The sequence below is a fragment of the Melanerpes formicivorus genome, unplaced genomic scaffold (assembly GCF_026170545.1).
Source record: "Melanerpes formicivorus ecotype bairdi unplaced genomic scaffold, bMelFor1.0.p_v2 SCAF_5, whole genome shotgun sequence".
Classification (NCBI taxonomy): domain Eukaryota; kingdom Metazoa; phylum Chordata; class Aves; order Piciformes; family Picidae; genus Melanerpes; species Melanerpes formicivorus.
Window position 1 is genome coordinate 12,599,886 of NW_027142357.1, and position 26,472 is coordinate 12,626,357.

Consider the following 26,472-nt stretch of genomic DNA (forward strand, 5'->3'; position numbering starts at 1 on the left):
GACAACTGGGATGTGGTTTCTTGTGGCTGCAGAGCTCTACCCTGGTGGTGTATAAGCACGACTGTGCAGCGGGAAGGGAAATGAGTGCCATTTCCCACAGCCAGCCAAGAGACAGAGACTCAAGGGTAAGCCTTAGGGATGAGGCATGCAAGAAGCATCTGCCTCGTCCCCTTTCCCATGAAATGTTTCTCTCAGTCCTTCCTCTGATGTGTGCTGAAATATTGATTTTCCCTTGGAGTGGATGAGTCATGGAGAAGCTGGGAGGGAGAGGGGGCTGCTAAGACACTCCAGGTGCCCATATCTGGTAGAGAGGCTGCACAGGAGGGAGTAGGCACTGCCCACGGGTGCAGGCAGAGAGCAGGAAGGATGCATGTGTCCCAGGGGTCTGGGCTAGCTCTCTCCCTGACGACAATACACTGGGGTCCCTGGACCTGGAATAGGAAGGGGGGGTCACTTCTCTGGTCCCCCTCCTCCTTCCCTGGGGAGGAGGTTACAGTGTGTAAGGGCTGGGTGAGCTCTCTGCTGTGCCTCTGCTGAATCAGCAGCTGTGTATCTTTTGGCTCCAGAGCAAATGCTCTCACTTCCCCTTTTCTTGTGTTCATCATTCAGCTCTTTTATTGCTGATATCCAGCTTGGGAATGGGCCAGGCCATCACACAGTGATTCCACCAGATGGATGATGTGGACGGGGCTGGGGTCACCTACGCACTCAGCTCTATGTGCAGGGGTCTGGGCTCTGCAGTGGCAGGAGCTGTGTGATATGGTGTGAGGAGCCACAGACAGGAGTCTGTCCTGTCCCAGATGAGGTAGACACAGTGGTCTCCTGGTTTCAGCATATCTCCCTGCTGAACTGCAGCAATCCATGCTGCCCCATCTTCCTTTTATCCATAGGAGGGATGCAGGTGAGCTCCAGAAATTGGAGCATTCTTGCCACTCTTCCAGTCACCCCTGTATACTTCCTTCTTCCCTCTGCAGCCCCTCACTAATGCATCCACCATATCTGGCTGCCACACTCTCATTCTCCAATCACCCCAACCTGGCCTAGCTCATCCCACGCCTACATGGGCGGGTAACGTGCTCCCCACTCGGCCAAGTTCTTGTGCTTGCCAACTTTCCTTGTTGGGGGAATATCTGGATTTCCAATTATTCCCACTCCCTGCCTGAGCTCCTTGGGTCCTTCCCAACCGCCCACCTTCATGGCTATGCATGCTGCACCTCCGGAAAGGAGGGATGCCTTTTGTGGCCTCAGATGTTGTCACATCCTCCTTTGCCAGATCTTTGCTGGAGACAATGAATGGTGCTGCCCTTTGCAGTGAACATCCCTCCTGGACCATTTCCTACACTACTCTCCTGGTGGATCCGGGGCATGAGCAGACACGGACTTCTTAGCCAAAGCAACAGATGTGGTAGAGAGATAAAAAACTGACTGGTGTCAGTGGTCCTGAGTGCTCACACACAGGGGCTGCAGCTGTGAGAAGGTGGCTTTAACATGGACAAATGGCACATCAAAGCAGGAAGGCCAGTTATGGCTACCACTTGGGGATTGCCTGCTGGTGTTTTTCTCCTCCCTCTGCTTGCTGCAGCCTTTGTTTCTCTACAGGGACACTTGTCAAATATTATCCTTTGCCTCTTGTCCCTTATTGCTGTCCTGGCCCCAATCCTATGGCTTCCATTGCTCCTCAGCTTTCTCACTAAGTCTCCTGTGGAAAAGCATGGTGGCAGCAGGACTAAGGCCATTCCTGCCCATATCCTAGCTGCAAGTCACAGGAGCATCCCAAGGCAACTGTGCACAAGCAGTGGTGGTGGTGACAGTTCAGTGTCCTCTGGCACCCCTGCCACTCCTGCAGCACACAGTTTGCAGCTCCTCAGGCTTCCTGGCAGCCTGCAGAGAGCACAGGGGCAGACACCATGCCAAAGCTGCTTCAGGAGGATGATGTAGATGAAGGCCATACATGCCAGCCCTGAAACCACTGCCAGGGTCATGCCTGGGCCATGATGGCCAGGGTTTCCAACCCCTCCTCTCTGCCCAAAAGAGGGAAAAACAGGCCAGTCGTCCCACAGGGTTGCCAGGGTGACATGTTTTTGGCCGCCGTGCTGTCCCAGCCACTGAGCTGGCAAGGGCCGTGTGAAGCTGGGGAGCTGGGGCAGTCCTTCTGTCTCCACAATAGGGTGCCCCTGCCCAGGGCCACCCAGCAGCATGGGACCACCAGCTGCGGGATACAGCTGGAAGAGAGCGGGTGGAAGCCAGGCACTGGGGTGGGGAGACAGTGGGACCCTGGAGGAGCCATGCAGAGACGAAAAACATTAAGGCTTTGCTGGAGCTTGAAGCCTACGGGGCAGGAGGGCCTTTCCGGCCAGGGTTTGGGAAGCTGCGGTTGTGAGCTACAGAGCACTGCTGGTTTCCATTTGGTTGACTTTCGAAAGAGCTGCCTCCCAACAGCAGGCCGTTTGTTTCCTTGGGAAAAGATGAGCTTCATTATGTGTCCTTCGTGGCTCTTGAACTTTAAAGCACAGTGGGAGGAAGTTTTATGATGGGAAACTGCCCTGGTGTCAGCCAGGCACTTTACATAGAGGTCTGCTGGGGGGAGACAGCCCCACGGCAGTCGGGCCGGTACTGGGGCAGAGACCCACTTGCAGGGAAAGCAGGAGAACTGGAAAAAAGGTGATGCACTTGAACTTTCCCTGTGTACCTCCCTAGCAAACAAGCACAGCAGGAGCTGGAAGAGCATAGCCAGGCCAGGCAGAGCCCAAAGGTGCAGCAAGGAGGAAGTCTGGGCTGTAAAGCAGCTCCACATTCACCTGCACCTCGTACTTGCACTGCCCAGTGATAACATCTCTGCTTTTGGTGGAGCACCAGCTGAGTCAGTGTGTGGGAAGGTCCAGGCAGGTGGTCAGGATAGCCCCAGCCAGATTTGCACCTCCTAGCCCCTGCTGATAATGGTGGGAAGGGTCACTGCCATGTTTTCCTGCTGAGCTAGAGCAATGCCCAGAGCAGGGCCCTGGAGCTGCCCATGGCCTCTCCACAGGAGTGTTTACCACCCACTCCCATCAAACCTATTAAAAGCCAGCTTGCTTTGAAGAGACCAACACTATCAAGGTGCATGATTTGTGGTTTTCAAGGAGATTTTTTCAAACACAGTTCTTGCCCTGGGACTATCCTCCCACTTGCTCCACACTCTCCAGGCCCAGCACCATCGTGGCTCCTCCTGCAGCCCATCCATCCCTCCAAAAACGCTGCATGAAATGGCAGCTCAGGTACCTGGGCAAGGCACATCAGCGTCTACCTGAAGGAAAGGAATCCAGCTGCGGGAGAAGAAAAGGGCAGTAAATCACTCAGCATCCAGCCAGCAGAGCATAAATTTAACAGTCCTGACCGTGTGAAATCATTCTGCACCCAAACAAAAGGCAGCTTCGGTGTCTATTCATCTCCCCTAGACTGGGGTCGTGCTGAGGGGCTGCCTGCCTTTGGCTCTTGTGGTGACAGTACATTCAAAAGATTTATTGCTAAAAGAAGGATAGCGATGGCATGCACCTCTGCGAGCATGGAGCCAAGCAGCTGGATGTCATGGTTTATACTGCTGGATCCAAACCCTGGATCAGACTAAACACCGCCTCTGCCATCATCAATGAATCACTTCTAGATCCTCAGGAAGTTTGCAGGGCTTGAATTTCAGAAGCTTGCTGCCGCGGGGCACTAAAATGCTGTGGAAGACAAAGCAAGGTGTGGCAGGTTTCGTGGGGATTATCCTGCCCTCCGCTGGGCTGGGTCTGGAGGAAGATGAAAGCTGGGGTAAGGGGAGGGGGTGAAAGTGGGCAGCAGCACCAGTTTTAACTCCTGTCCCTGCATGGGAAAGGTAAGGTGAGGTATGTGTCTGGCACCCCAGCCCTCTGGTATGGGCTGTCTTGGGGACACCCAGGACCCCAATCCTGCCAGGCTGGGCTAGGTTAGAATCACAGAATTGTAGAATGGTTTGGGTTGGAATGGGATTAAAGATCATCTAGTTCAAACCTCTCTGCCATAGGCAGGGACACCTTCCACTACAGCAGGTTACTCAAAGCCCTGTCCAACTCATCCTTGCACACTTCCAGGGACCTCCACACCCGGGGAGGGGGCATGTCGTTCATTGCAGGGACAGAGCAGCAGCAGAAGCTTATGGGGTTTTCAAGCCCCACATGCAGGAGTGAGGGGTCGCTGGGGTACAGAAAAGCCGGGAGATGATGGCATGGGGTGCCCGGATGGGAGCTCCCTTTCCTGCTGGGCGCCCCCTTTCTTGCTGGCTGAGACGGGGAAGAGGGAACGACCTCAACTCGCCGATTCACCCGTTCCTAGCCTGCGAGCTCACGGGCCTGGTAGAGCAGGCGATGCCGGGGCAGGTCCAGGCTTACAGTGCCCTTTCGGGGCGCGGGTGTTTCCCGACGCCCCGGGGAGAGGCAGGATGCTCCTCGGAGAGGGCAGTTGGTCCACGTCCCCTGCACACTGGCTGCACTGGGGCTGACGGAGAGCCTGGACGCCCCGAGGGGTGTCCCCGACTCCCCCGCTGTTGCCCAGTGTCAGATGAAGCCCCGGTGACCGGGAGTTGGGAGGGGGCTGAGGCCCGGCCCCGGCTCGCTCGCTTCGCAGCCGGCCCGGGGCGGGCCGCCCCTCCCTCCCCTGCCTCCTTCCCCTCCCCGCCCCCCGGGCCGAGCCGAGCCGAGCAGTGCCGAATCGAGCCGAGCACCGCCGAGCCGCGCCGATCCGATCCGAGCCGCCGGCACCGAGCGGGCACCATGCGCTCAGGGTGAGGGACCGGGCGGGGGTCTGTCGGGCGCACCGGGACCCCGGAGCCGCCGGAGCTGGGGGCACCGGTATGCCTTGAGAAGGACACCAGTACCATGGGGACCCCAGAGCCACCGGCGCTGGGGTTCACCGAGGCTCCGGTGTACTAGTATGCCGTGGGAGGCACCCTGGGGGCGCCGGTACTGCGAGGACCCTCGGAGCCACCTCGGCTGGGGTTCACCGAAGGCTCTAGTGTCACTAAGGCTGGGGTCACTGGTATGCCGTGAGAGGGACCCCGGGGACCCCGGCACCGGTAGCGTGGGGCCCCAGAGCTCCCTGGGCTGGGGTTCAACGAGGCACCGGTGTGCTGGTATCACCGGGGCTGGGGGGCACCGGTAGCGTGGGAACGTCCCGGGGACCACCGGTTCTGGCGGGGCTGCTTGGCGGGGGGCTGTCAGGAGCCGACGGGACGTGGGTAACCTCTTGCTCTCTTCTTCCCTTCCCGCAGGTGCCCCCCGCGGTGGCTGCTTCTCGGGCTCTTTGTCCTGCTGGTCCCCGCCGCTTCCCAGGAGCCCGGTAACGTGCGCGGGATGCTCGGGAGAGGGAGCGTATCCCTGCCGCTGTGCCCGAGGTCTTGCACCCACTCCCTGTCCTGAAGCCTCTGTCCCCCGGGATGTGGTGTGAACAAACCCTGCTCCCCTGTGTGCACAGAGCTTTCAGTCTTTCCTTGGCCAAATGCTGCGCCCAGTCTGTGGTCCCCAAAGAGAAGGGTGATGAGGGGCATTTCGCTCCACACACCCCTTCAACTGCTGCATCCCTTGCTGCCGCTGAGATTGGCAGGGTTGGGGTTCTGTGTGCCCCATATCAACAGGGCACCGGGGAAGGATGCTGGGGGAATGCTGTGCTGGGCAGCTCCTGGGAGAGATGCCTGGCTGCAGCATGCTCGAAGGCTTTACTGGGGTGAGAGTGGTTTGTCTGGTCTGTTCTGGTTGTGGGACAAATGGGATGGCGTTGCCTTAAGTGGTCATGCTCCATGTATTAGGGGTTTCTATTGCGCCTGCAGAAGTCCTCCCTGTGACTGCAAGCCTGTGGGAGCAGCATGAGCGGTAGGAAGCCTCGAGTGTGGGCCCTGGGGATGCAACACCTCCCATGCCGCTCGCTGGCTTTCTCTTGCCTTCGGGGCTCTGCGAAACAGCCCTCTCATCTGCTCATCTTGCTGTGCCCCAGGAGAGGGGAATTCAGCACTGACTCAGCTTTCCAGCCTGTCTTTACCCACGGGGCGCACGAGCCGGTTCTCCCACTGCCAGAGCGTATGAGTTGCCTCTTCCTGGTGAACTTTACCTCCACGCCGGGGAAGCTTCCGCCTGGCTGCCAGACCGGTTGAAAACCCTCCTCCACTTGCAGCCAGCTCTGGATGTGTGCCCAACGTGAGGCAGCTGAGAAAGCCATGGCTAACACAGGATACCCCCAGCCCAACTTGCAGCCCAGCAGCCCCCTTTACAAAAGCAGCTGAACTTCAAGCTGTAAACCAAAACTAGACAAGGCTGGCTTTTCTATGGGGATGCTGTTCTGCTTGTCCTATGCTTGTGCTGAGTGTTGTCAGCTTGCCAGCACATTACGAGGCATGGCTCATGCCCCCCTCTGTCTGGGTGAGATGTGTTGTTAAGTGGCTGCCCCAGGTACAGGCGAGCTGGAAATCGGACAGGCACCGAGCCATGGAATCGATGGATTATTTACTGGAGCGAGGCTTTGTGTCATCTAGGAACAGCTCGGGCATGGATGTGTGGAAGCTGGCTCTGCTGGTCGTTGGGTTATGTCACAGAGGGCAAGAGAGTGGCCTGGGCAGCTGGGATGCATGGCATGACTAGAGTGTCTGGGAACAATTGGAGAAGTTCTTGAAGTGCCCCAGACTGAGTTTGTGACACTGCTTTCTGTGGCGTGGGTGCCTCCCCAGGCACCGTGGGAACAAAGCTCCCCTTGGAAGTCTCCAGAGATGGGTGCATCATTCCCATGTGAAATCCTGAATTCACTATTTTAGGTCCCTGGAGACCATCCAGCATGGCTGAACTGAGCTGGAGGGCCAGGAGCTGGTTTAATAGTGATTACTCAGAAGTACTTGTGCCTTTCCCACCCTCTCTCCGCTGGCATCTTGGCTCCTGTCATGGCATTGGACACTCAGGGCTGGTTGAGACCCTTTGCTGAGCTGAAGCTGCATCCCCTGTGGCTTTGAGCAGCCATGCTGGGGGACCCTAAAGGGCTTTCACGTGGTGTACAGAGGGGTTAAATGCCAGGGGAGCACCACTGGCACAGTCACCAGTGGCAGGGCAGGGAGGTGCCCGTTTCACCCAGCTGACTTGGCTGTCTCCCAAAGGCAGGCTGTGAAGCGGGTTTCAAAAGAATCTGCAAGAGGGTTGGGTGGTTTTTTTTAGCCTTTCTTTTTCTTTTCTCTCTTTTTTTTTTTTTTTTTCTTCCTTTGGTTCAACGTTCAAGGACTGCAGGGCCTGTTCTGCCAGCCTTCCTTTGTGATGGCTCCTGGGGAATGTTTGCTCTGAAGGCCGTCGTGGCATGGAGATAACCTTTCTGTTTATCTGCCTGCCTTGCAGATTTGGGGGCTTAGCTGCTCAGAGCTGGTCTTACCTGTAATCACTGGATCTCTGGGATTTCTCAGTAGGGGATGGGGATGCTGTAGTAATGCTGCCATGGGCCCAGTCCTGAAAGCATGGGGTGGAAACATAGCACACTGCAGGGCTGTTGGTGTCCCCCATGCAAGGAGCTGGGTTGGATGCTGGGAAAATCCACATTCTCAGGAAAGAGGACAGCTGTGGAACAGGTTCCTGGAGATGGGGCATCCTCACACTTAGTGGTTTACAAAGCTGACTGGGGTTCCCCAGTCTTGTGGTGGGTATGGCTACATGAGAGAGCCTGACTTCATTCATTTTGTCCTGGAGGGAGTTTGTAAGCATTGATTTGGGACTGGGATAGACATTGAAGTCTTGGCTGGTGATGAGGAGGATGCAGGCAGCAGCTGGGAAGCTGAGCTGCCTCCTCCCACTGGTAAGTATAGCAGGTGCAGGAGCCAGGAGCTTGATTTTTATTCCCATCCTCAATAATTAGTTGGTCTCAGTGTCTGGTGGGTCTCAATGGCTAGGATGCCTTGCAAACGTGTACCTTCACAAATGAAACAGGTCCTGTGCAAAATGTTTTACAGGTTGTGACATAACTGCTTTGGCATCAACGCCTGGGAATTTCTGACAGGTGGATCAGAGCTTTTGCAAACAGTATTTTAAGAATTTATTCTAAAGGCTAGGAGAAGGGCTGTGGGAAATTGGCCAAGGGATGGACCCATCAGCATGGGTTCACCTTGGGGAGAGTTGGTGTCTGTCAGCTCCTGCAGCATCATTTGGCTCTTGAGGCTCCTGGGCTGGAGCAACAGGGAGAGTACGCTGTGCTTGAGAGGCTCTGCAGGCGCTTCATTTCCTTATCAAGTGGCAGGACTTCTGTTTGCAAAACCTTATCTGGGCTGCTGCTCTCTGCTGTGGGAGCTGGTGGGGAGGGGAGCCACCTCAAGCTGCCAGCAGCTGGAAGGAGCCAAGCCTGCAGATATCTCTCTGTGGCACTGCTGGATGCTCCTAGGGCTCCTGGTCCATCCCCTGGGTGATGCATCCCACCCCTCCTGCCCATCCCGAGGAGGAGGCAGCAGAGATGAAGTGGCCTTGTTCATATGGCACTTTGGGGCTGAAAACTTATTTTGAAAAGTGACTGAGTAGTCCTGTAGAGTGGCTGAGCTCCCAGGCAGGATTGTTTTTTTACTTCCACTGATGCAAGTGACCTTTTCAAGCCCCAACCTAATTTTCTTGGTGGTTCTGCAGATCTCATACTTGGATTTGGTCCATCCTCAGCATCCGTCTCCCAGAGCTCTGACTTGATTTTAGGTTTTCATGAGAGGATAGGGAACAGCCCAGATCTCTCCTGGCCCTGTGTGTCCATCGATGCCTGGGAGCTCCCTCTCCACTGGATATGTCCCTAGGAGAATGGAGAGCTGAACTGCTTCTCCCTGTGGCTGCTGAAAGATCCTGCGTGCACACTACGAGGTCCCGAAGAAGCAGGGTCTCTACTCTGAATAGCAGCTTCATTGTGACATTGCCTCTTATTTCTTTTTAACCTGCAGCTGGAATTAACCTCTTCTTACAAAGGTTATGTTGGTATAATTTGGGTGCTGTTACACAGAAGGCCTTGAGCACTTGGAGAAGCCAGAGGATCACGTTTTGCAATCCTGTTTCAAGCATTACCGCATGGCTTAAAAAAAACCCCAGGCGGATAACTATGCTGCTGGGAAAGAGCCTCTTCTGTAGTGGGGGGATGTCAGCACTTCTTTTGAAGGAGGCAGGAATGTGTGGAGCAGGGAGTGGGCACAGGGGGCGAGGACTGATCCAAAGCTGCATCCACCACAAGGACCTGGGTGCTCAGATGCTGTGGCCACCACTGTTTGCAAACTATCCACCTTGACAGTGCAGGGATATCTGGTAGAACTGAGGTGTGTCCTTGGTCCTTTGACATAGTGAGGGAGAGCTCAAACCAGCTTGTACCGTAGGATGCCACTGTTGTGTCCTCCAGCACATCTGACTCTTGTCGCAGTGGCTTTGGGAGGAGACTCCCAGGCACATGGGACAACCTGGTCTTCTACGCAAGGCCACAGTATCTCACCCTCATGCATCTGCAGTCTTACTAATTCACCTGCTCCTGCTTTATCATATAATAACAGAAAGTTTTGAGTTGGAAGAGTCCTTTGAAGATCACCTACTCCAACCCACCTCCCCACCCCCCAAACCCGCAGTGAGCAGGGGCATCTTCCACTAAGTCAGGTTATTCAGAGTTCTAGCCAACCTAGTGATGGGGCATCCACAAACTCTTTGGGCAACTTGTTCCTGTGTTTCACCACCCTATTCTTAAAAGAAAAAAAAAGTTCTTTTTTATGTCCAATGTCAACAGACCATCTTTATTTAAAAATATTGCCCCTAGTCCTGTCATTGCAGGCCCTGGTAAAAAGCCCCTCTCCAGCTTTTTTCTGAGTCCCCTTTATATATTGGAAGGCCACAGTGAGGCCTCTCCAGAGCCTTGTCTTCTCCAGGCTGAACAACCCCAACTCTCTCAGCCTGCCCTCACAGCAGAAGTGCTCCAGCCCTCTGATGGTTTTTGTGGCCTTCTCTGGACCTGCTCCAACAAGTCTATGTCTTTCTTTTACTAAGGACCACAGAGCTGGATGCAGTACTCTCTGTAGTGTCTCAGGAGAGCAAAGAGGAGGGGCAGAATCCTCTCCCTTAACAGGCTGGTCATACTTTCTACCTGCCACCACTCTGGTTTGTGGTTTAGGTTATCACACCATGGACATACCCACTTCACTCCAGGCACTACCTACAGGATAGGGATCAGGATGGGGATCACATTGCTCAGCCATGTGGGAAGCCCCATGGTCCATGCTTGTGTGTCTCCTTCCTGCACTGGAGTCCTCATGTTTCTCACATGGGCTCCTTCCTGCTGCCTGGGGGCTCCCTGGTGTTCCGTGGTGGTAATAGGCAAACATCCATTATAACCAGCTTGATGGTCCAAGCAGCTCTCCTGTTCAGTAAGGTAGGCACAGCCAGGAGAGATATACCAGGGATGTGGGGTCAAGGAGGGGTACTTGAACTGTGCCTGGAGAGCAGAGGGAGAAGATCCTCCATCTGCAGGCAACCTCCTCATGTTATTCCAGGTAATGCTTCTCTGCCTTAAGTGATGCTCTGAGCTTGGCACTGCTTTGCAGAGGGTGACATTCCTGAGAGAACGCAGAGGGAAGGAGAGCTGGAAGGGCTGCTGCAGGGATGGAGCAATGCATCTGCTCATAGGCTGGGGGGGCATGCTGCTGCACTGCTTTACCAATGAGGGCTTGCCTACACCTTGGTGCTCCTATTGCTATTGGATGTGTGCAGTACTGGCTTTCTCTGCTGCACCAGTCTGGTCTGTGGCCATTGTTAGGATGATGCTGTAAGCCCTGGAATGACAATCTCAGTATGCTGTGCCTCTTCCAAACTCTGATAATTTAGCAAGAACAGAATTAATTCTGGCAGCTCAGCAGAGTTCAAAGTGCTAAAGGAGACATCTGGGATTAAGTGTCAGATGTATATCAGCAGCCTAGAGGTATGGGATTAATAAAACCTTTTAGCAATCTTCTAGTGTAGCTGATGACATCTGAGGAAGCGTTGGAGATGAATCCTTTCCAGGAGCATCCTGCACATCTCTCAGGCTCTGTGTGCAGCCTGGAGGCAGCATCTTCTGCAATGGATGGCAGAGACTAGTGCTGGCCTCCACCTCACCCCACAACTCCCATCTCTGCTCTGCCATCTGTAGTGTGCTCTCACCAGCTCTCTTGTCCTCCAGCCCTGTTCTTCATCCCTTGGGTACCAATGTGTGTGAAGCAGTGGTGCTGCTGCCTTCTGGACAGATGTGTCAGTGCTCAGAGGAGCACTGATAGGTGGAATGTGGTGGAGATAAACCTGCAACAGAGTTGGCTGGTACAAAATCCCCTTGAATATTGGGGAGTGGGAGAAAGTCCGTGATTTTGTGGATGGAGGGAGGTATGTTGTGGCAGCACATGTGTGGTTTTTGGCTTTTAATGTGGGACTTGATTACCCTAGAGAGCTTGCTGCCAAAGATTAATTGAAGCAAGGATTGTAAAATGGTTTGGACATTTGTACAGCCAACAGGGACTTGCAACATTGCCTTCATGTGGCTTTGGAGGCACTGGAAGAAATGTGAGACTAGAGGCTGCAGGCATGGGGAGCGCTGGGGTGGGCCTGAGGGCAAAAATGGGTTGTGTTGGGTGGGAGTGACCAAAGACCCTCTGGGGTATGTACCAACTCGGTGGCACAGCTGGTGGGTTACCTGCGTGGTGCCAGGCACAGTTGGCAGATCTGCCCACATAATTGGATGTCTTAGAGTCATTTTCTGTTTCTTGTCTTGATTTCTTTCCCCATCCAATGTGTGCAAGAGCAGACCAGAGACCCCCTCAATGGCCTTGGGGCATGAGTGCAGTTAATAAACCCTTTGGGGGTGAAGGAATGGTTCCTACAAGCCAAAGGTGGGATGGCTTTTGACTCCTAGCAAGTGTTGGGGGATGGAGGGGAAGCAGGACCTCTCCCCCATTTTATCCTGGGGTTGCTGCAGGGGGTGCCCTAGGGACAAGACTCTGGAGACTTGCTAAGCTCCTGGCTCTGACCATTTGGCAGGAGCATCCCCGGTGTTGAGGACTTTCTCATCAAGAAACATCTGGACCGGAACGTTCTGTGCCTGTTGGTTTTCAGTTGAAAAGGTTACTTTTGTGGAATTTTTATTGCTTTTTTTGGCATCGCCTCCCAGCTGTTTTCTAAGATGGAAATTGGTCATTAGTGGATTTTATTGCATTTTTATTTTATTCCCAAGCTCAATTTGCTGACTTCCTCCTCCCACGGGACTGAAAGATATGGCTCTGACCCTGTCCCCAGGTTGTGGGAGGCTGCTTGATCAGCCTAGGGTGGGAATAGCAGCTGGGGCACCTCAAGCCTGCAGCTCACCAGCCCAGCATCACCATCCCCATGCTCTTCCCACAATCTTTACTGGCATAAATCTCTGTCAGTTTGATGGTCCCTGAAGTTATCTCTGATTTTAGAGTTCATAATCATTCACCTGCCTTCTCCGCAGTAAACATTTCAGTCAAACACATTCAGTCTTTTCCACCCTCCTTGTTAGTCTGTAACTTAAAATTGAGTTGGAGATTGTTGACTTTTGGATAAACAACACATTTTTGATAACCCCAGATAAACTGACACCGTTTACTGGCTGCACTCATGCAGTGGGTGGTGGCCCAGGTCCCGTCCAGTTCCCTTCCAGCTCAGCAGTGTTCCCAGCTGAGGCAGTGCAGTGCTGGGGAGTGTCTCCAAGGGAGACCGGTCAAGCAGGTGCCCGAGGCTTCAGCCCTTGCTCCTGCTGGCAGGTCCCAGGCCACCACTGCAGCTGCTGGTGCCAGGTCAGGGGTTCCATGTTTGTTCTGGTTTATTGTAATTTATTAAATGGATGGCAGTGCAGCACGGGGAAGGCAAGGGGATGCTGAAAGCCAGAGGATTCTTCTCTCAATGCTGATGTGGGATCTGTGCCTCTGGTGAGATGAGTGGTGCATGTTCTCTTGTCCTGCTGTGCCTGCCAGCAGCAGGATTAACAGGGTCCCCAAGGAAGGGGTGATGTGAATCCCTCCTCTAAGCACCTGTGGGCCAAGTTGGAGGAGTGATGCGCTTAAGTCAGAGTAGCAAGACATTCTTCAGTGAGTGAAAGGACATCTTGTCTTCCTCTTAACCAGCTCCCCAGGGTGGGAGGGCATCTTTTTTGGCTTGGCCCTTCCCTTCTGTCCTTAAAATGCTCTCCAGTGGGGCTGGGACCTTCATCTTCAGGAAACCTTATCCCCTGTCAGGTGTGGATGGAGATCAGCCGTGGTGGTGAGCACTGCTGTGGCTAGCTTAGTTTTGGGAGTGTCATGCAGTCATCTCCTCACTCCTTCCTGGGGAGACTGCCTTGGATCTTTGCCCTACTCCCAACATTGTTCCCAGGGAAGGAATGACCACAGCCATTGTCCCTCCCTCCTTGCTTTTGGACAGGGGGCTGTGCTGCAGCAAGGAGATGGGCTGGCCCTGACCCAGGACATACATGAGGGTGTGGAGCCTCGGGACACCTCATGTTACCCTTTTGCTGATTCCAGCATCTCCCCAGCCAGGCTCTGAAGCAGGAGAAGGGCTTATAGCCTCCATGTGCCAGGACTGTAAACCTTCCCCCAGTGCTGGTTATCACGTGCCCATCATTAATAACCACTTGTCTTGCTCATGAGGTGAATTTGCGCTCCTCTGCTGAGCACCAGGGCGTTCTCCCTGGGGGGGATGCATGCTGGAGCCAGGAGCTCCTGTGCTTTGTAAGGAGATTACATCCTGCTGTGTCATGAATGGGGGTTCCCTCCCTAGAGCCCTAATATGCAGTGCATGGTATGGCATTGCTTTCCTGGTAGATGCCAGTAGCAGTGAGGCTGCTGGAGGGGACTTAATCTGGTGCAGGCACAGTCCTGAGGGCTCAGCTCTCTGCAGCCTTACCATGGGAGATAGGACCCTTTGCAAGGATGTCCTGCACATCTCTCCATACACAGCCTGGAGGCAGCATCTTCTGCAATGAAGATGGGAGGTCAGTGCTGGACTCTGCTTCACCCCATTGCTCCATCTGTACTCTGCACCTTCATTAGCTGCTCTCACTGCCTTTCCTGACCTCCAGCCGGACTGGAGGTACCAACGTCCCCCAGAGTCTGTGTAGCAATGATGCAGCTGCCTTCTAGGCAGGTGTGCCTCATCTTGCTGAGAACTGGTGCTTGGAGGAAGCACTGATGGGTGGGAGGGGACATGGAAGAGAAGTGCAGTGATTTTGGCTGTTACTGAATCCCTCTGAATATCAGAGACGGGAGAAAGTCCCTGGCTTTGCAGATGGAGGAAGGTGTGTTGCAATAGCACATGTGTGTTCTTTGACTTTTAATGGAGGACTTGATTAAGCAGTTGTTATTTCTGGAGCTGCACCGGGGACCCCTGCACCTGGGGCTTGCTGTTAAATCTCCTTGTGGGGACAAGACCAATGCTTCAGCCAGCAAGGGTGTCCTTAGGGTGCCGTGAAGCCAGGCCTGGCTCCTCAGGAGCAAGTGCTACAGCCCTGCTTCACCTGTAAGCCTGGGAAGCAGTGTTCATGGGGCAGATGGGTGAGCTGTCCCCATCCTGTCACTACAGTCAGGCTGGCATCTTGCTTGCCAAAGCTGCTGCAGGCCAGGCTGAGGATTTGCTCTCTGACTGGCTTTTTGCAGGAATGGCTTGCATCAGGTGGTGCCCCTGGGGTAGGGGACAATGGCACCGTCAGGGCCATCAGCTGTTCTCCTCTAGGTGACCAATCTCAGGTTTCCTCAGGATGGGTGGCAAAAGGGAAAGCTGGGGTAGAGTTGGCAGCAGGAGGAGAAATATTGCCCAGAGGGAGGTTTCTAACCTCCTTCTACCAGGTAACCAGGGCACTACCTGATAAAAATATGTGCTGTTCTATTTTAACAAGCTATCACATCTTTTTGCTGGGGAGATGGAGGCATCAGGTCATGAAGATGTGGAGGATATGGGACAGTTCTGCCACCCACTACAGCATGTGGTACCTGCTGGGCTGGACTGGGCTGGGCTCTCCTCTCCATTGCATTACTCAGTAGGGCAGGAGGCAGAAGATGTTTGGTGCTGGCTTATGCTGTGGCTACTTGATGGCTTGAGTGAGGATGTCATTTACCAAGGTCAGTGTTTGATTTCACAAGGACTTCCCCAGAATTCAGTGGAAGATTATGGTAGCTGTGGTGTGGTCCCCTCTCAGCTAGAATGTAGGCAGGTGATGGTCCTGATTCTCTCTGTGTCTGATTCAGCATTGGACTTCAGGGGTAGAGACATTGCTCACTGCCAAGTCGCTCCACAGTGCCCAAGGAGACTCCTAATGGCATCCTGTTAAGGCTTAGATGCAACCCTGGGTCCAGCTGGCCACCAACTGTTGCTGACATTGGTTGCTCCTTCCCCACATTCTGCTTCTTGGGTTCATCCGAAAGAGTTAACAAAGCCATTTGAGAGGGGCCCCCAGAGGCAACTGCTGAAGGTAATAATCTTCTTTCGGCTCTTTTTTCTTTTCCCTTGCTAATTGCAGGGTTGACATCGTCCCCTCTCATGAAAGGCTCTTTTGTCAGCTGCATTACTGGGCAAAGCCCAGGCTTGGCAGCAGGTTGCAGGACCTGGGTCCATCTCCTGCACATCCCTCTTCAGCAGCAGGTAGTGAAATAGCTCTTTCAGCGACAGTGATGTCCCTCCTTCCCTGGCTCCCACCTGCAAAAAAACCCTACAGAAACTTCAGCTTTCATCCCAGGGCGCCTGGTTCCACCTCGGGAGCGGAGGGAAAGGTCAGGCCGTCTAGACGCTAATCCGCCGGGTGTTGTGTTTCTGCACCCCCGGGTGTCTTAGCAACAGGATTAATGCAGCGGTGTAAAACGGACATTGGCTGCGGCCTGCTCCGGCCCGGGCTGCCTCTCCTCATGGCTGGGCAGGGCTCTAGGGGCAGCCCTGGCCCTACTCCCTGCGCCTGCCTCCGGCTCCGCCCGCAGCTCCTGATGGTTAGCTTTGGTCCAGCAGTGGGGAAATTTTGGAGATGGGTGATTAAAGAGGCTTAGGGATGTTTCTTCTGGCCTGCATTCAACCAGGAATGGGTGGATTGATGGTGAAGCATAGAATCATTTAGGTTGGAAAAGATGTTTAAGATGATCGAGTCCAACTGTTAATGCAGCACTGCCAAGTCCACCAATAAACAATGTCCCTCAGCACCACATCTACATGTCTTTTACATCCCTATGGGGATGGTGACCCCACCACTTCCCTGGACAACATATTCCAGGGCTTGACAACCATTTCAGGGAACAAATTTTGCCTAATGTCCATCCTAAATCTCCCTTGGCTCAGTTTGATGCTGTTTCCTCTTGTCCTATTGCTTGTTACTTGGGAGAGAAGGTCAATGTCCACCTCAATCCTACCTCCTTTTGGGTAGTTGTAGAGAGCAAGAAGGTCTCCTCTGAGCCTCATTTTGTCCAGCCTAAACAACCTCAGTTCCCTCAGCTGCTCCTAATAAGACCTGTACTCTAGAACCTTCACCAGCTGTGTTGCCTTTCTTTGGACTCAGTCCAGCACCTCAATGTCCTTCTTGTAGAGGAAGCCTGAAAACTACCCACTGTTCACGGTGCGACCTCACTAGTACCTAGACCAACACCAAGCCTGGCTTAGGAGGCTCACTGAGGTGGGAGGCTCCATGGCCAGGTGTAGCCTGCCTGGTGGCACCAGCCCCACTGCAGCTGTACAAGGTCCTTGCAACAGCCTGTTTCACCCTAAATCTGACTCTCATGGTGGCAGTGGGTCTCCCAGTACATCTTTTGTATGCTAGCACTTGGGTCTTCCAGTACACCCCCAAAGCTCTGGCTGTGTGAACAGTTGCTGTGCAGGGATTGCTGTTAAGCTGCTGGCTGTTCCTCTCTGGCCTCAGGCTGCTGCTGCTGCTGCTGTGGTTTGAACTGCTGCACCACAGTTGCACAAACACCAGTAAAAAACCGTTTGCTTGGGTGGGGAGCAGAAACGTTTCCCATTTCATTTTGCTGTTTAATCTTTCTATCATGCTGTTGCTGTTCAATCTCTTGATGACCCTGCTTTGCTTCCAAGTGTTGCTGGTGACACTTCACTGCCCCTGTGAGGGTTTCAGGGGTGAAGCCAGTGGCAGCATTGGCACCCAAACATCCATCCAATGGTAGGGTGGTGGGTACCGCAGGATGTTGGTGTGAGTACCATGCTGACAGAGCCAGCAATCAGAGCCCCTTGCGTGTGTGGCACAGAGGCACAGGGCAGCTGCCTGCTGATAACATTGTCCCTTTTCAATCTTTTAAGCCCATCCTCTGCTTTCCCTGAAGCCCTTTCTGGACTTTGTCCTGCCCTCCTCCTCTTGCCAAGGGGTGGCTGAGCATTTCCCCCATGAGCCATGCAAGCCTTTGTCTCCTCCTTGCTATTCTCCCCATCCTGCTGTGCTCCAGTATCCCCCAAAAGGGGGTGCAGCACAATCCTCTCTCACCAAATTGATTTAATTACAAAATCTGGGTTTAACTTTTGCACTACAGCCGTGTCACCACTGGCCAGTCAAGCAATGCAGCCAAGGTCAGTTGGGTACTGGCACAACCCTGGGAGCTCCTCCAGGCTCCAGCATCCTTACAAGTGGGGTGCTGGTTTGGTGGTGAGGCTCATCCCTGAAGGTGCTGGAGCCTCCATGCTCCAGCTGCTGGCTTTCTGCCTTGCAAGTGGCTACATGCTTTAATTAGGCAAGGAGCTGGCAGGGCTCCAGGGCTGGGGGAAGCGGGGTGTTCGTGCTCCTCAGAGCCTGACTGGGTGCTGTGGGGACACGCTGAAGCCTGTCTGGAGTCCTGTAGTGTAGCTCCTCCTGCCTATGTGTTTTGGTTGTTTTTTTTCTTCTGTGACTGGGCCGGGTTAAGTGGAGTTCTATCTCTTGGGTGCTTGAGGCAGCAAGAAATAAAAACCCACCCTAGCAAAACAGACCAGTGACACTGCAAGGAAGGAAAGATGTTACTCTGCCGATTTATAGGGCTTGCTTTATCATTACAGGTCACTGCTAGAATTTGTGGAATTGGCCTTGCTGCAGGAAAAACTGGTTTCCAGCTTTCCTATTAGGAAGAAACTTCTGTGACCATGTAATTAAAACGCAGAAGACAAGAAACCTAAAAAACAATCCCAGTGCAGCCGGATCCTTTGGTGATGGCATGGGTCCTCTGTCTCATTCTGTTCTTGGCTGTGCTGCCTGCAGTCTGTAGAAAGCTTCTATTCCTCTTTTTCTGGTATTTCTGGCCAGGAAAAAAAAAAAAAATCTACCTTTTGACCATGGGAATGTTTTATTCCATTTTGAGGCATTTTCCAGTATTTTTTATCACCTTATCTGAGCTAGTGCTGATTCATGGTGGTCTGGGGACCTTTGGGACCATGACCCCCTCAACCTGTAAAGAACTTATGGGTCCAACTCATCCCCATCACAAGCCGTGGGCAATGGCGCATCCGCTGCTGCAAGGGGCTCATCTCTGGGGATGTATGGATGCTTTTGAGGAGAGAAGGAAAACCGTGCCTCCATGGGGTTAATTTCCTACCTCTCCCCCCCCGCCCAGTTTCCCCTTTGCTGCCAGGCTGAGAAAGGATACACCACATGGACTGAGGCATTTGGGAGCTGAATAATTTTTCTCCTAGGATGACAATGGATACCCCTCACTTAGGTATCCGCTTTTTCTGCTCAAAATCGGCAGCTAACTTTTAAAGGCATAGCCTAAAACTGCCACAGGGGTTAAAGACCTGCTGCTGTTTGGGACACCTTGAACCCCAGGCATGGTCATTGGGAGCAAAACCATCCAAATGGCTTCTTTTTTTCATAGGGGTGACTAAAAGGAAGTCCCCAAATGACGTACCCAGTATGGCTCGGACCCAGTATGGCTCGCCCAGCCTTTCCAGCCCGCCCCCCCTTTGAACCCTCTGGTATGTGAATTTTTGCTGGTGTCAGAGGGTCGGCGGCAGCAAAATCCCTCCCGGTTAAAGGGTGGGAATACCAGTGTATGCAGCTTGGGACAATTACCAGTTGTCAGCAAAACAATAGTGGCATTGTAGGGCAGAAGCAAAGGGAAAGGGCCCCCTTCTTGATCGTAATGTTACTTTTCTATTTACGTTGCCATAGTCTTTGCTGTGAAACGGCCCTATTCTCTCTAATCCTCCTCTTCAGGCATGCCTGCTGGGTTTTTTGTGTGGTTTGGGGTTGGGTTTTTTAACCCTTATTGTCCCGGAAAACGGCTTGCAGGGACCCATCTCCATGGCGTTGTGCTGCATAATTGTCTTCAGCCAGTGGCACCGTGCCCTTGGGCTAGCCGGCTTTGCTTTGAGATGCCAATGCCAAGGATGGTACCGTGGCGTCGTGGTTCAGGAGGTGCCAAGTCTGCTCCTCAGTCTCCTTTTGTATGCAAGCAGGAACCCAGTCTGCACCCATCCTTGTTCTTGCCATCATCACATTATAGATAGTAAACTCCAGTGCATGAAGTTATTTATTGAAGTCCTATTTTGCTTTGAAACCAAAGCAAACCTACTTTGCTTTGATTTGTTGAAAAGGGGAATAACTGGCTTTTGATCCCCAGCTTGCTTGTGCTGAGAATAAGATCTCTTGTCTGGCACGTTCAGTTGCTGGTTGGAGAGGGATGATGTGTTTTCTGGCCTCCTCCAGATCCTGTTGGGTTTCCCCAGCACTGAAGGAAGCTAAGATACCTTTTTCCCACTTGCACGAAGTGGCAAAGTAGCCACTGACAGCATCGACCTGTTTGACTCCGGTTTGGGTCAAGTGGTGCTTAGACTTTCTCAAAAGATCTAAAATTTTCTGCTTAAATACTTTCTGTGACAGTGGAGGCCTGGACTGTTATCCTGGTAGGGAGTAGGGGAATTCAGCCTTGGCTGACATCAAGTCGTCATTGCTCAACTTAATTTCAAAGCGTACAACGGATTTGTTTTTTCTTTAGCACTGGGATGCGTGCAGCTCAGTAAGTTCAAGGGCCGGGCGACTTTCCCTGTTTAAGTGGCCCCTAGTCCAGGCTGCTTACAAAGTCATTAAATATCTTTGACCTCAGCATCTACCCACAAAAGGCCTGCTGGACGTCTCACCAGCTTGTATCTCCTCACCTCAGGGGACTGAAAGCTGTGTCGAGGTCTTGTCGTGCAGTGAGATGCCAAAGCAGGATGGCCAGGCTCAGCTGCCCGGTGCAGGGTGAACTTTGGAAAGAGCAGGGAAACGATGCCAAAGTCAGCAGCACAGGAAAACTATTGTCTGAGGAGTGCAGAGAGGTGGAAGGACCACGGAGCGGACAAGGAGTCTTATTACGAGCACAGCTGGAGGCTTCGAGAGGCTCCAAGCTAAACACAGTCCCCTGCACGGCAGGAGGGCAGCGCTGACAAGATCGAGGCTGGCTGGATGAGCAGGAGGTTGCAGCTGAATTCCAAAACAAAAGCCCCTCCCCAGTCCCTCTTTTCCTTTCCATTCCCGAGCAAAATAGCGTTTCTTGTCACCTGGCCCTGTGGCAACCGCACAAGCTTGCATTTTGTTTGCTGTGAGCTGTGCTGAGGATGAGGTTAATGAACTGCTGGGTGGTTTCTCCTGCTGTAAAGCTGCGGAGAGGCTCTATAAATCATCCACAAGCTATGGCCATTGCCTCTTGCAGCAGCATGAAGCAGCTAGCACCCAGCAGCCCCGGCCCGTGGTGAATGCAGGACAGAAGCTGTAGCGTGGGATGAATGCTGTTCTGCTCCATCATAGCTTCAGGTACTGCTTCATTTGGCAACTCTTCCGCTTTTTGTATGGTGAATCGTTTGGGTTTTTAAAAAACTCTGTGCTGGCATTTTTCTTTGCACTGAAGTCCTGAAAAACAGCTGGTAATGGGTGACTCCCAGCTTTTGCCCTGCAGCCTGTGCTGCTGGTGCAGGGTTACCCTCCAGCAGTGTTGCTTGACGCTGGCAGTTTAACATCCTAGCATGGTGCAGTGCACAAACATGGTCAAGGGGTGAGCAGGGTGTTCCATGGACCCTTTCCTCACTCCCCTTGGTGCCCAGCCCTCTCCATGGCTGGGAATATGCTCGTGCGAGTCATGTCCTAATGTCTTGGGCTTCTTTGGCTTCTCTGTTGCATCATGGTGAAAAACTTCATTCAAGCTTTGGGGGAGTGTACTCCACCTGGGTAGCTCGTCCTCCACGTTGCTTTGTGCAAATGAGCAGGCTGTGGTGGCATCAAGTCAGCTTGTAAACTCCTCATCCCAGTGCTGACCTCATCCTGCCACCACATCAGTCCCAGAGCACAGCAGCCCCTGTCTGTGATACCAGATCCATTGGTCTCTCTGTATTTCTAGATAAATAAGTGCCTGGGAATAGGGATGTGCTCCCCAGCCACAAACCTGTTCAGTCCCTCGCAGAGCAGGGAACCGACCTCCCTCTCTGATAACCAGGGTAGCTCCCATGCCTGCCCAGACTGTGATTGTGGATGCTGCTAGAGTCCCCTCAGCTGCGTGCTGGGGTAGGAATGCCAGGAACGTGATTGAAATTCGGGGCTTCCCAGGAGTGTGGCTCCCAGGCTGAGTGAAGACCTTGATGGGGGGTGAGAGGGAGGGGTGAGCCTTCCCCCTCCAAGGAGCAATTAGTCTACAAGGTAATTTAGTAAAGTGGCAGAGGGTGAGTGAGGGGGTCACATTCCTTCCCTTGCCTCCCTTCGCCTTATCTCCAGGCTGTCGGCTAGCTCCAGAGGGAGGCAAGTGATGGGAAGCAGAGCTGGTGGCCACTGTGGAGGCAGGAGGAGGCTGAGGGGCACCAGTGATGGTCTACAGGTCACACCAGCTCACCTTGCATTTTGAAGACTTCCTTGTGCTTTTAAAGACCTCCCTAGGGTTTGTGACCAGAGGCTGGTGACCCCTTTCCACCTGCGGTGGCCAGGGCACCTTGCAGGGTGGCCAAAGTCACCCCAGCCCCAATTCCCTGCTCCAGCTGCCAGATAAAGCAGGCACTGCTTTGTCCTGCCTATGTGGATGGGAAAAAGGGGGAAGAGCAGCATCTCTTAGCTGTTTCTTCTCCAGCTAGGGTTTCACAGTCTTTGCTGGGGGATAATGAGTTACAAGGCAAACTTTAGATACCTTTGGTGAGACCTGTCCCTTGACATGCCATTTCCCAAAGGCTCGACCCCCATGGGTATTTTTAGCTACTCTTGGAAGGAAGGCTGTTTGCTTTGTGCTTTGCTTGCCCTGCCTGCTGCTGTTGCCTGCATAATTTCCCACGAGAGCTGACAAAAATGCTCTTTCCATGAGCAGGATGGGTGCCCTGGTGTAGTGGGTACCTCTTGTCTCTGCTCAGTTTGGCAGCAGGAGGAGGATGCAGGTAGTATCGAGGGTCTGGTCACGGCCACTCTTCTTGCCCCATGGTTTATTTGGTGGCTTCTCAAGGCAGTCGTGACATTTTCACAGTTTATCTTATCGAGGAATTTGCTGGGAGGATGTTTCTGGCTCTCCATGAGTAAATGTTTAGGAATGCCGCAGTCCTGGGGGCTTGGTGGTGTTGTGCAGCCCAGGGGTGAGGGAAATGCTGGCCTGGAGGCAGGTCCCAGCAAACTGACACCTGCACATTTTGGGGGCTGTGATAGCTGCCATCACTCGTGCTGGCTCAGCCTCTGTACATCTTTGTCCGCAGCCCTTGCCTTCCCTTCTCTCTGGCTGAGTGCCCATCTGTGAGCTGGGTCCCACTGTCTCTCCCCAGGGGCTGTCTCCACAAGGGAGGTCAGCAGCTTGGGATGTGGCAATACCCTCAGCATGCATCTTGACAAGGGCCTTTTAGCTGTTGTTTGGGCTTTTAGATGAAGAACAGATTAAAATCCCAAACATTGATAGGATTTATAGACATCATCTGCTGCTCATGGTTACTGAATTTTTCTGCTCGGTCCAAGAATGCTCCTGCCCCCAGCAGTTGGTGTTAAGGTTTCCTCCTTTCTTCCCCAGCAGCATCCATGGAAGAGGGGGCATACAGATGGGGCATCAGCAGCAGTCCCAAGCACTTGCTCTGCTGTCATTTTGTGCCCTTTGGAGGTGGATGCTTTATTGGGCACCCTATGAGAGACCAGAGCACTTGCCCAGTGAGAACACAATGAAGGAACTGGGCTTGTTCAGCCTGAAAGAGAAACAGCTTCAGAGGTGGGGAGAAACCAACAGCCTCCCAGTACCTATGGGAGTTTAGCAAGAAGATGGAGTCAGGCCCTTCACAGCAGAGAATATGAGGCAACAGGCATGAGTGGAAATGAGTGGCTCAGACTGGATGTAAGGAAAAACTTAATTCCCCATGAGGACAGTTGAGGACTGCACAAAGCACAATCTCCAGTCTTCAAGATTTTCAAGACTCAACTGAATAAAGCCCTCAGCAAGCTGGTCTGAGCTCAGGAGTCACCCTGCTTTGAGCAAGAGGTTGAACTAGAGGCCTCCTGAGGTCCCTTCCAGCCTGAATGATCCTATGAGCCTGTTTGGTTATTCAGGAATGAGGTTCCTTACAACGGATCCATACAAACTACGCTGCAACATCAAACCAATTTCAACTAATGCTGTGATTAGGAATTTTCCATGTAATAGGCTTCGAAACATATATTAGGCTTGAGAGAGAGCTGCCTGAGCTGAGAGAATGGTGGTGAAGAATGAATACCTCTAGATGTGGGATAATGGGGCTGGGGACATTTTTAGTGGGCCAAAAGCAGGAGGCCGATTTGCAGCTGTCCTGCCTTCTTTGCAGGCTGGTCTCAGCAAACAAAATGGATTAAAATATCCTGATAATGAGCACATATGTTAATTAAAGTCCTTAACTGCTAAGGGAGGCTTCCTGGGAGTAGTACCATGGGGATACTATGACCTCCATCCCTGCCTGGCTCCAAGGGTGCATGGCTGAGCAGGAGTACTCTGGGGGTGTCTTTCTCTCTTTGGCTCTGGCAGTGGGATCTGCTGTCAGCATGAAAGCCCTATCTGCAGCTGTGCTTGATCTTGTTGGGCTTAAGGCTTCTCACTCAGAACATCTCAGATGCAGAATCTCCCACCAGTTTGCAGAGACCTTCCCTGAGAGATGAGCAGAAGGAGGAAGGAAGCCACGGGTGACAAAGCCCTGCCTTCCCCCTCCCAGCTGCACCCTGCAAAACCTGGTGCTGCTGTCTGTCTCTGATTGGGCCTTGGTGACTCCTTGGTGATAAAAGGGTCCTCAGTGTAATGAGGATGGGTCATCATCCCTGATGGGTTGCAGTGAAGTGATTCTTCTGAGGATACTTTTGCACTTTGCTCAGCCTGAGGCTCCCTCTGCTGTTCATCTGCCTTTCTGTCCGCCCATCTGTCCGCCTGTCTGTCCATCTGCCTGTCTGGGGTGCAGCCTTGGCCAGTCTGAGCTGGGCTGGGGCAGAATCCCTGTCACCTCCCAAAACGCTATGGGGAGAGCAATCTGGAGCTGCCCCTGCAAGATCACAGGACATGGGTTGGGGCCTGGGAAGCTGGTGGGTTCATAGCTAGCTAGATTTGCTGTCCCTGGCCACCACTGCTTTCCCCAGCATAGAGACATGTGCCCAAGTCACTTGAAATCTGCTTGCTCAGCCCCATTTTGGCCCCAAAGAGTAAAATCATTACTCTTTAACTACTGATGGCATGCTGCAAATCTGAAACCTGGGTGACAGGCTTTTGGTTTTTCCCCCCTCCCTTTTTTCCCCCCTCCCTTTTTTCCCCCCTCCCTTTTTTCCCCCCTCCCTTTTTTCCCCCCTCCCTTTTTTCCCCCCTCCCTTTTTTCCCCCCTCCCTTTTTTCCCCCCTCCCTTTTTTCCCCCCTCCCTTTTTTCCCCCCTCCCTTTTTTCCCCCCTCCCTTCTTTTCTTACCTTCTTTTTTTTCCTCCTCCTTTGTTTTTTTTCCCCTTTACTGCTTTCCCTTTTCCTTTGGCACAGGACTGAGCCCACAGTGATCAAAGTGGCCTTGTCCCCCTCTTCCAGAGGGACCAGGCTGCAGCAGCCAGTGCTGGATAGTGGTGGGAAGACAGTCAGTCTGTCCAGGAGGGAATTGGGATCACATTGAGGGGCCAATTTTGCTTTTAAGGAAGTGCAAAGTCACAATGAGCTTCCTGCAGCATCCCCGGGGAGCACGCAAAGTGCTCTTTGGGAGTCTTTAGCCTAGAGGAGGCTAAAACAAGGGGTTTCTCCTGCTCTGCCAGCAAGACAGCTGCTGTGGCTTCTCATTGGGGAAATACTTCTCCAAAACATTTCAATGGCTGGTACATTCTGCATCCCTGCCTGGCTGCTTGGGTAGTGTCAGAGCTGGGGACCTTGGGTTGGGATGCTCTAGTTCCACCTATGACACCAGGCCACCTTTCAGGCCCTTATTTTGGAAATCCCACTGCCAGAAGAGCATCAGCAGTGCAGCTGTGGGACACAGATGCTATAACTTGGGGGGTGCCTGAGCCCTGGCTGCCTCCCTGGAGTTGTGCAGCGAAATGAAATGAAGCCGTAATGAGGGCTGGCAGTGGCATACCTGCATGTGAGGAGGTCCCACAAGATTACTACTTTGCTTAAAGCTGCCTAATTCCACCAGAAGGGAGAGATGGGATTTTTTCCGGCTGGGCATCATGTCTGCACACGCTTGGGGCACCCCAGCATGGTGCTGCCGCCAAAACCTTCCTGGCTGAGATGAAGCAGCTCATTGAGGCTCCTCGTGATGCTCCTCCCTGCCTCCAGGAGCTGCCCTGGGTATGCTGCTTGGCTCCAGGGTGTTTGGATTGTATCCTTGCTGCAGGCTGTCATTCCCCACCTCCCCTTATCTCCTTACAGTTTGGCTGTGTGAACACTGAGCTTTTCCATCTGTCCTGCCCACCAGTCGGAGAGGAGCAGTCACTGGCATCCCTCTCGGGCTTGCTGAGTACATGGGGAGGTCTACACCCTGCCAGGATGCTGCACCCTTGCCCCAGGGGAGCAGAGCTGGGTGCAGTGGGGTCCCGTCCAAACACGCCAGGGCAGATTGGCAGATTGGCTCCTTTCCTCAGGTTGATGGTTCATCAGGTTCATGAGCTTCGGGGGGGCTGTATGGAAACTCTGACATATGGACAAAAACACGTCCCACATTCGATTAGTCGTGGGCTGTTCCATAACATTCACCCCTAACAACATCAGTCATGGGGCAGCCTATTAGCAGCAGCAGCCTTGCCGTGCCAGCCAGCGTTTGAAGGGGAAAACTCACTCGTTTCACTTAAAAAGTAGTGTGGGAAATGTTCTGTAAAGTGGAGCAGACATCTGAGTGTTCCTTTCAGTGCTTTTCCTGAATATATTTAAACACCACCATCAGAAGAGTTGCCTCCCTTTCTGCTCCACGTTGCCAGACCATGTTACCACAGGCCGTGGCTTTCCTGGGCCTGCAGAGTCCCAGTGAGTGGGAGCCAAAATCGTCAGCTCTTCATCAATGTCCTTTCTCAGGGGCACTTTTTTAACCATGAAAGTGACCTGCCCAGTGTCATAGCAAGAGCAGTG

General features: G+C 53.1%; 1 protein-coding gene across 2 annotated transcripts in view; it reads left to right on the forward strand.

Annotated features, from left to right (window-relative positions):
- The first annotated feature begins 4,687 nt into the window (after positions 1-4,687).
- COL18A1 (collagen type XVIII alpha 1 chain) overlaps positions 4,688-26,472 on the forward strand; it is a 42,563-nt gene continuing 20,778 nt past the window's right edge. Inside the window, exons 1-2 of one of the 2 annotated variants that reach the window (XM_068138164.1) lie at positions 4,688-4,777; positions 5,264-5,331. In XM_068138164.1, the coding sequence (XP_067994265.1) occupies positions 4,767-4,777; positions 5,264-5,331 (79 nt within the window). In that variant the 5' untranslated portion in view covers positions 4,688-4,766. Of the gene's footprint in view, positions 4,778-5,263; positions 5,332-20,673; positions 20,737-26,472 lie in introns of those variants that run through there. The other variant, XM_068138165.1, reaches the window with a different exon arrangement.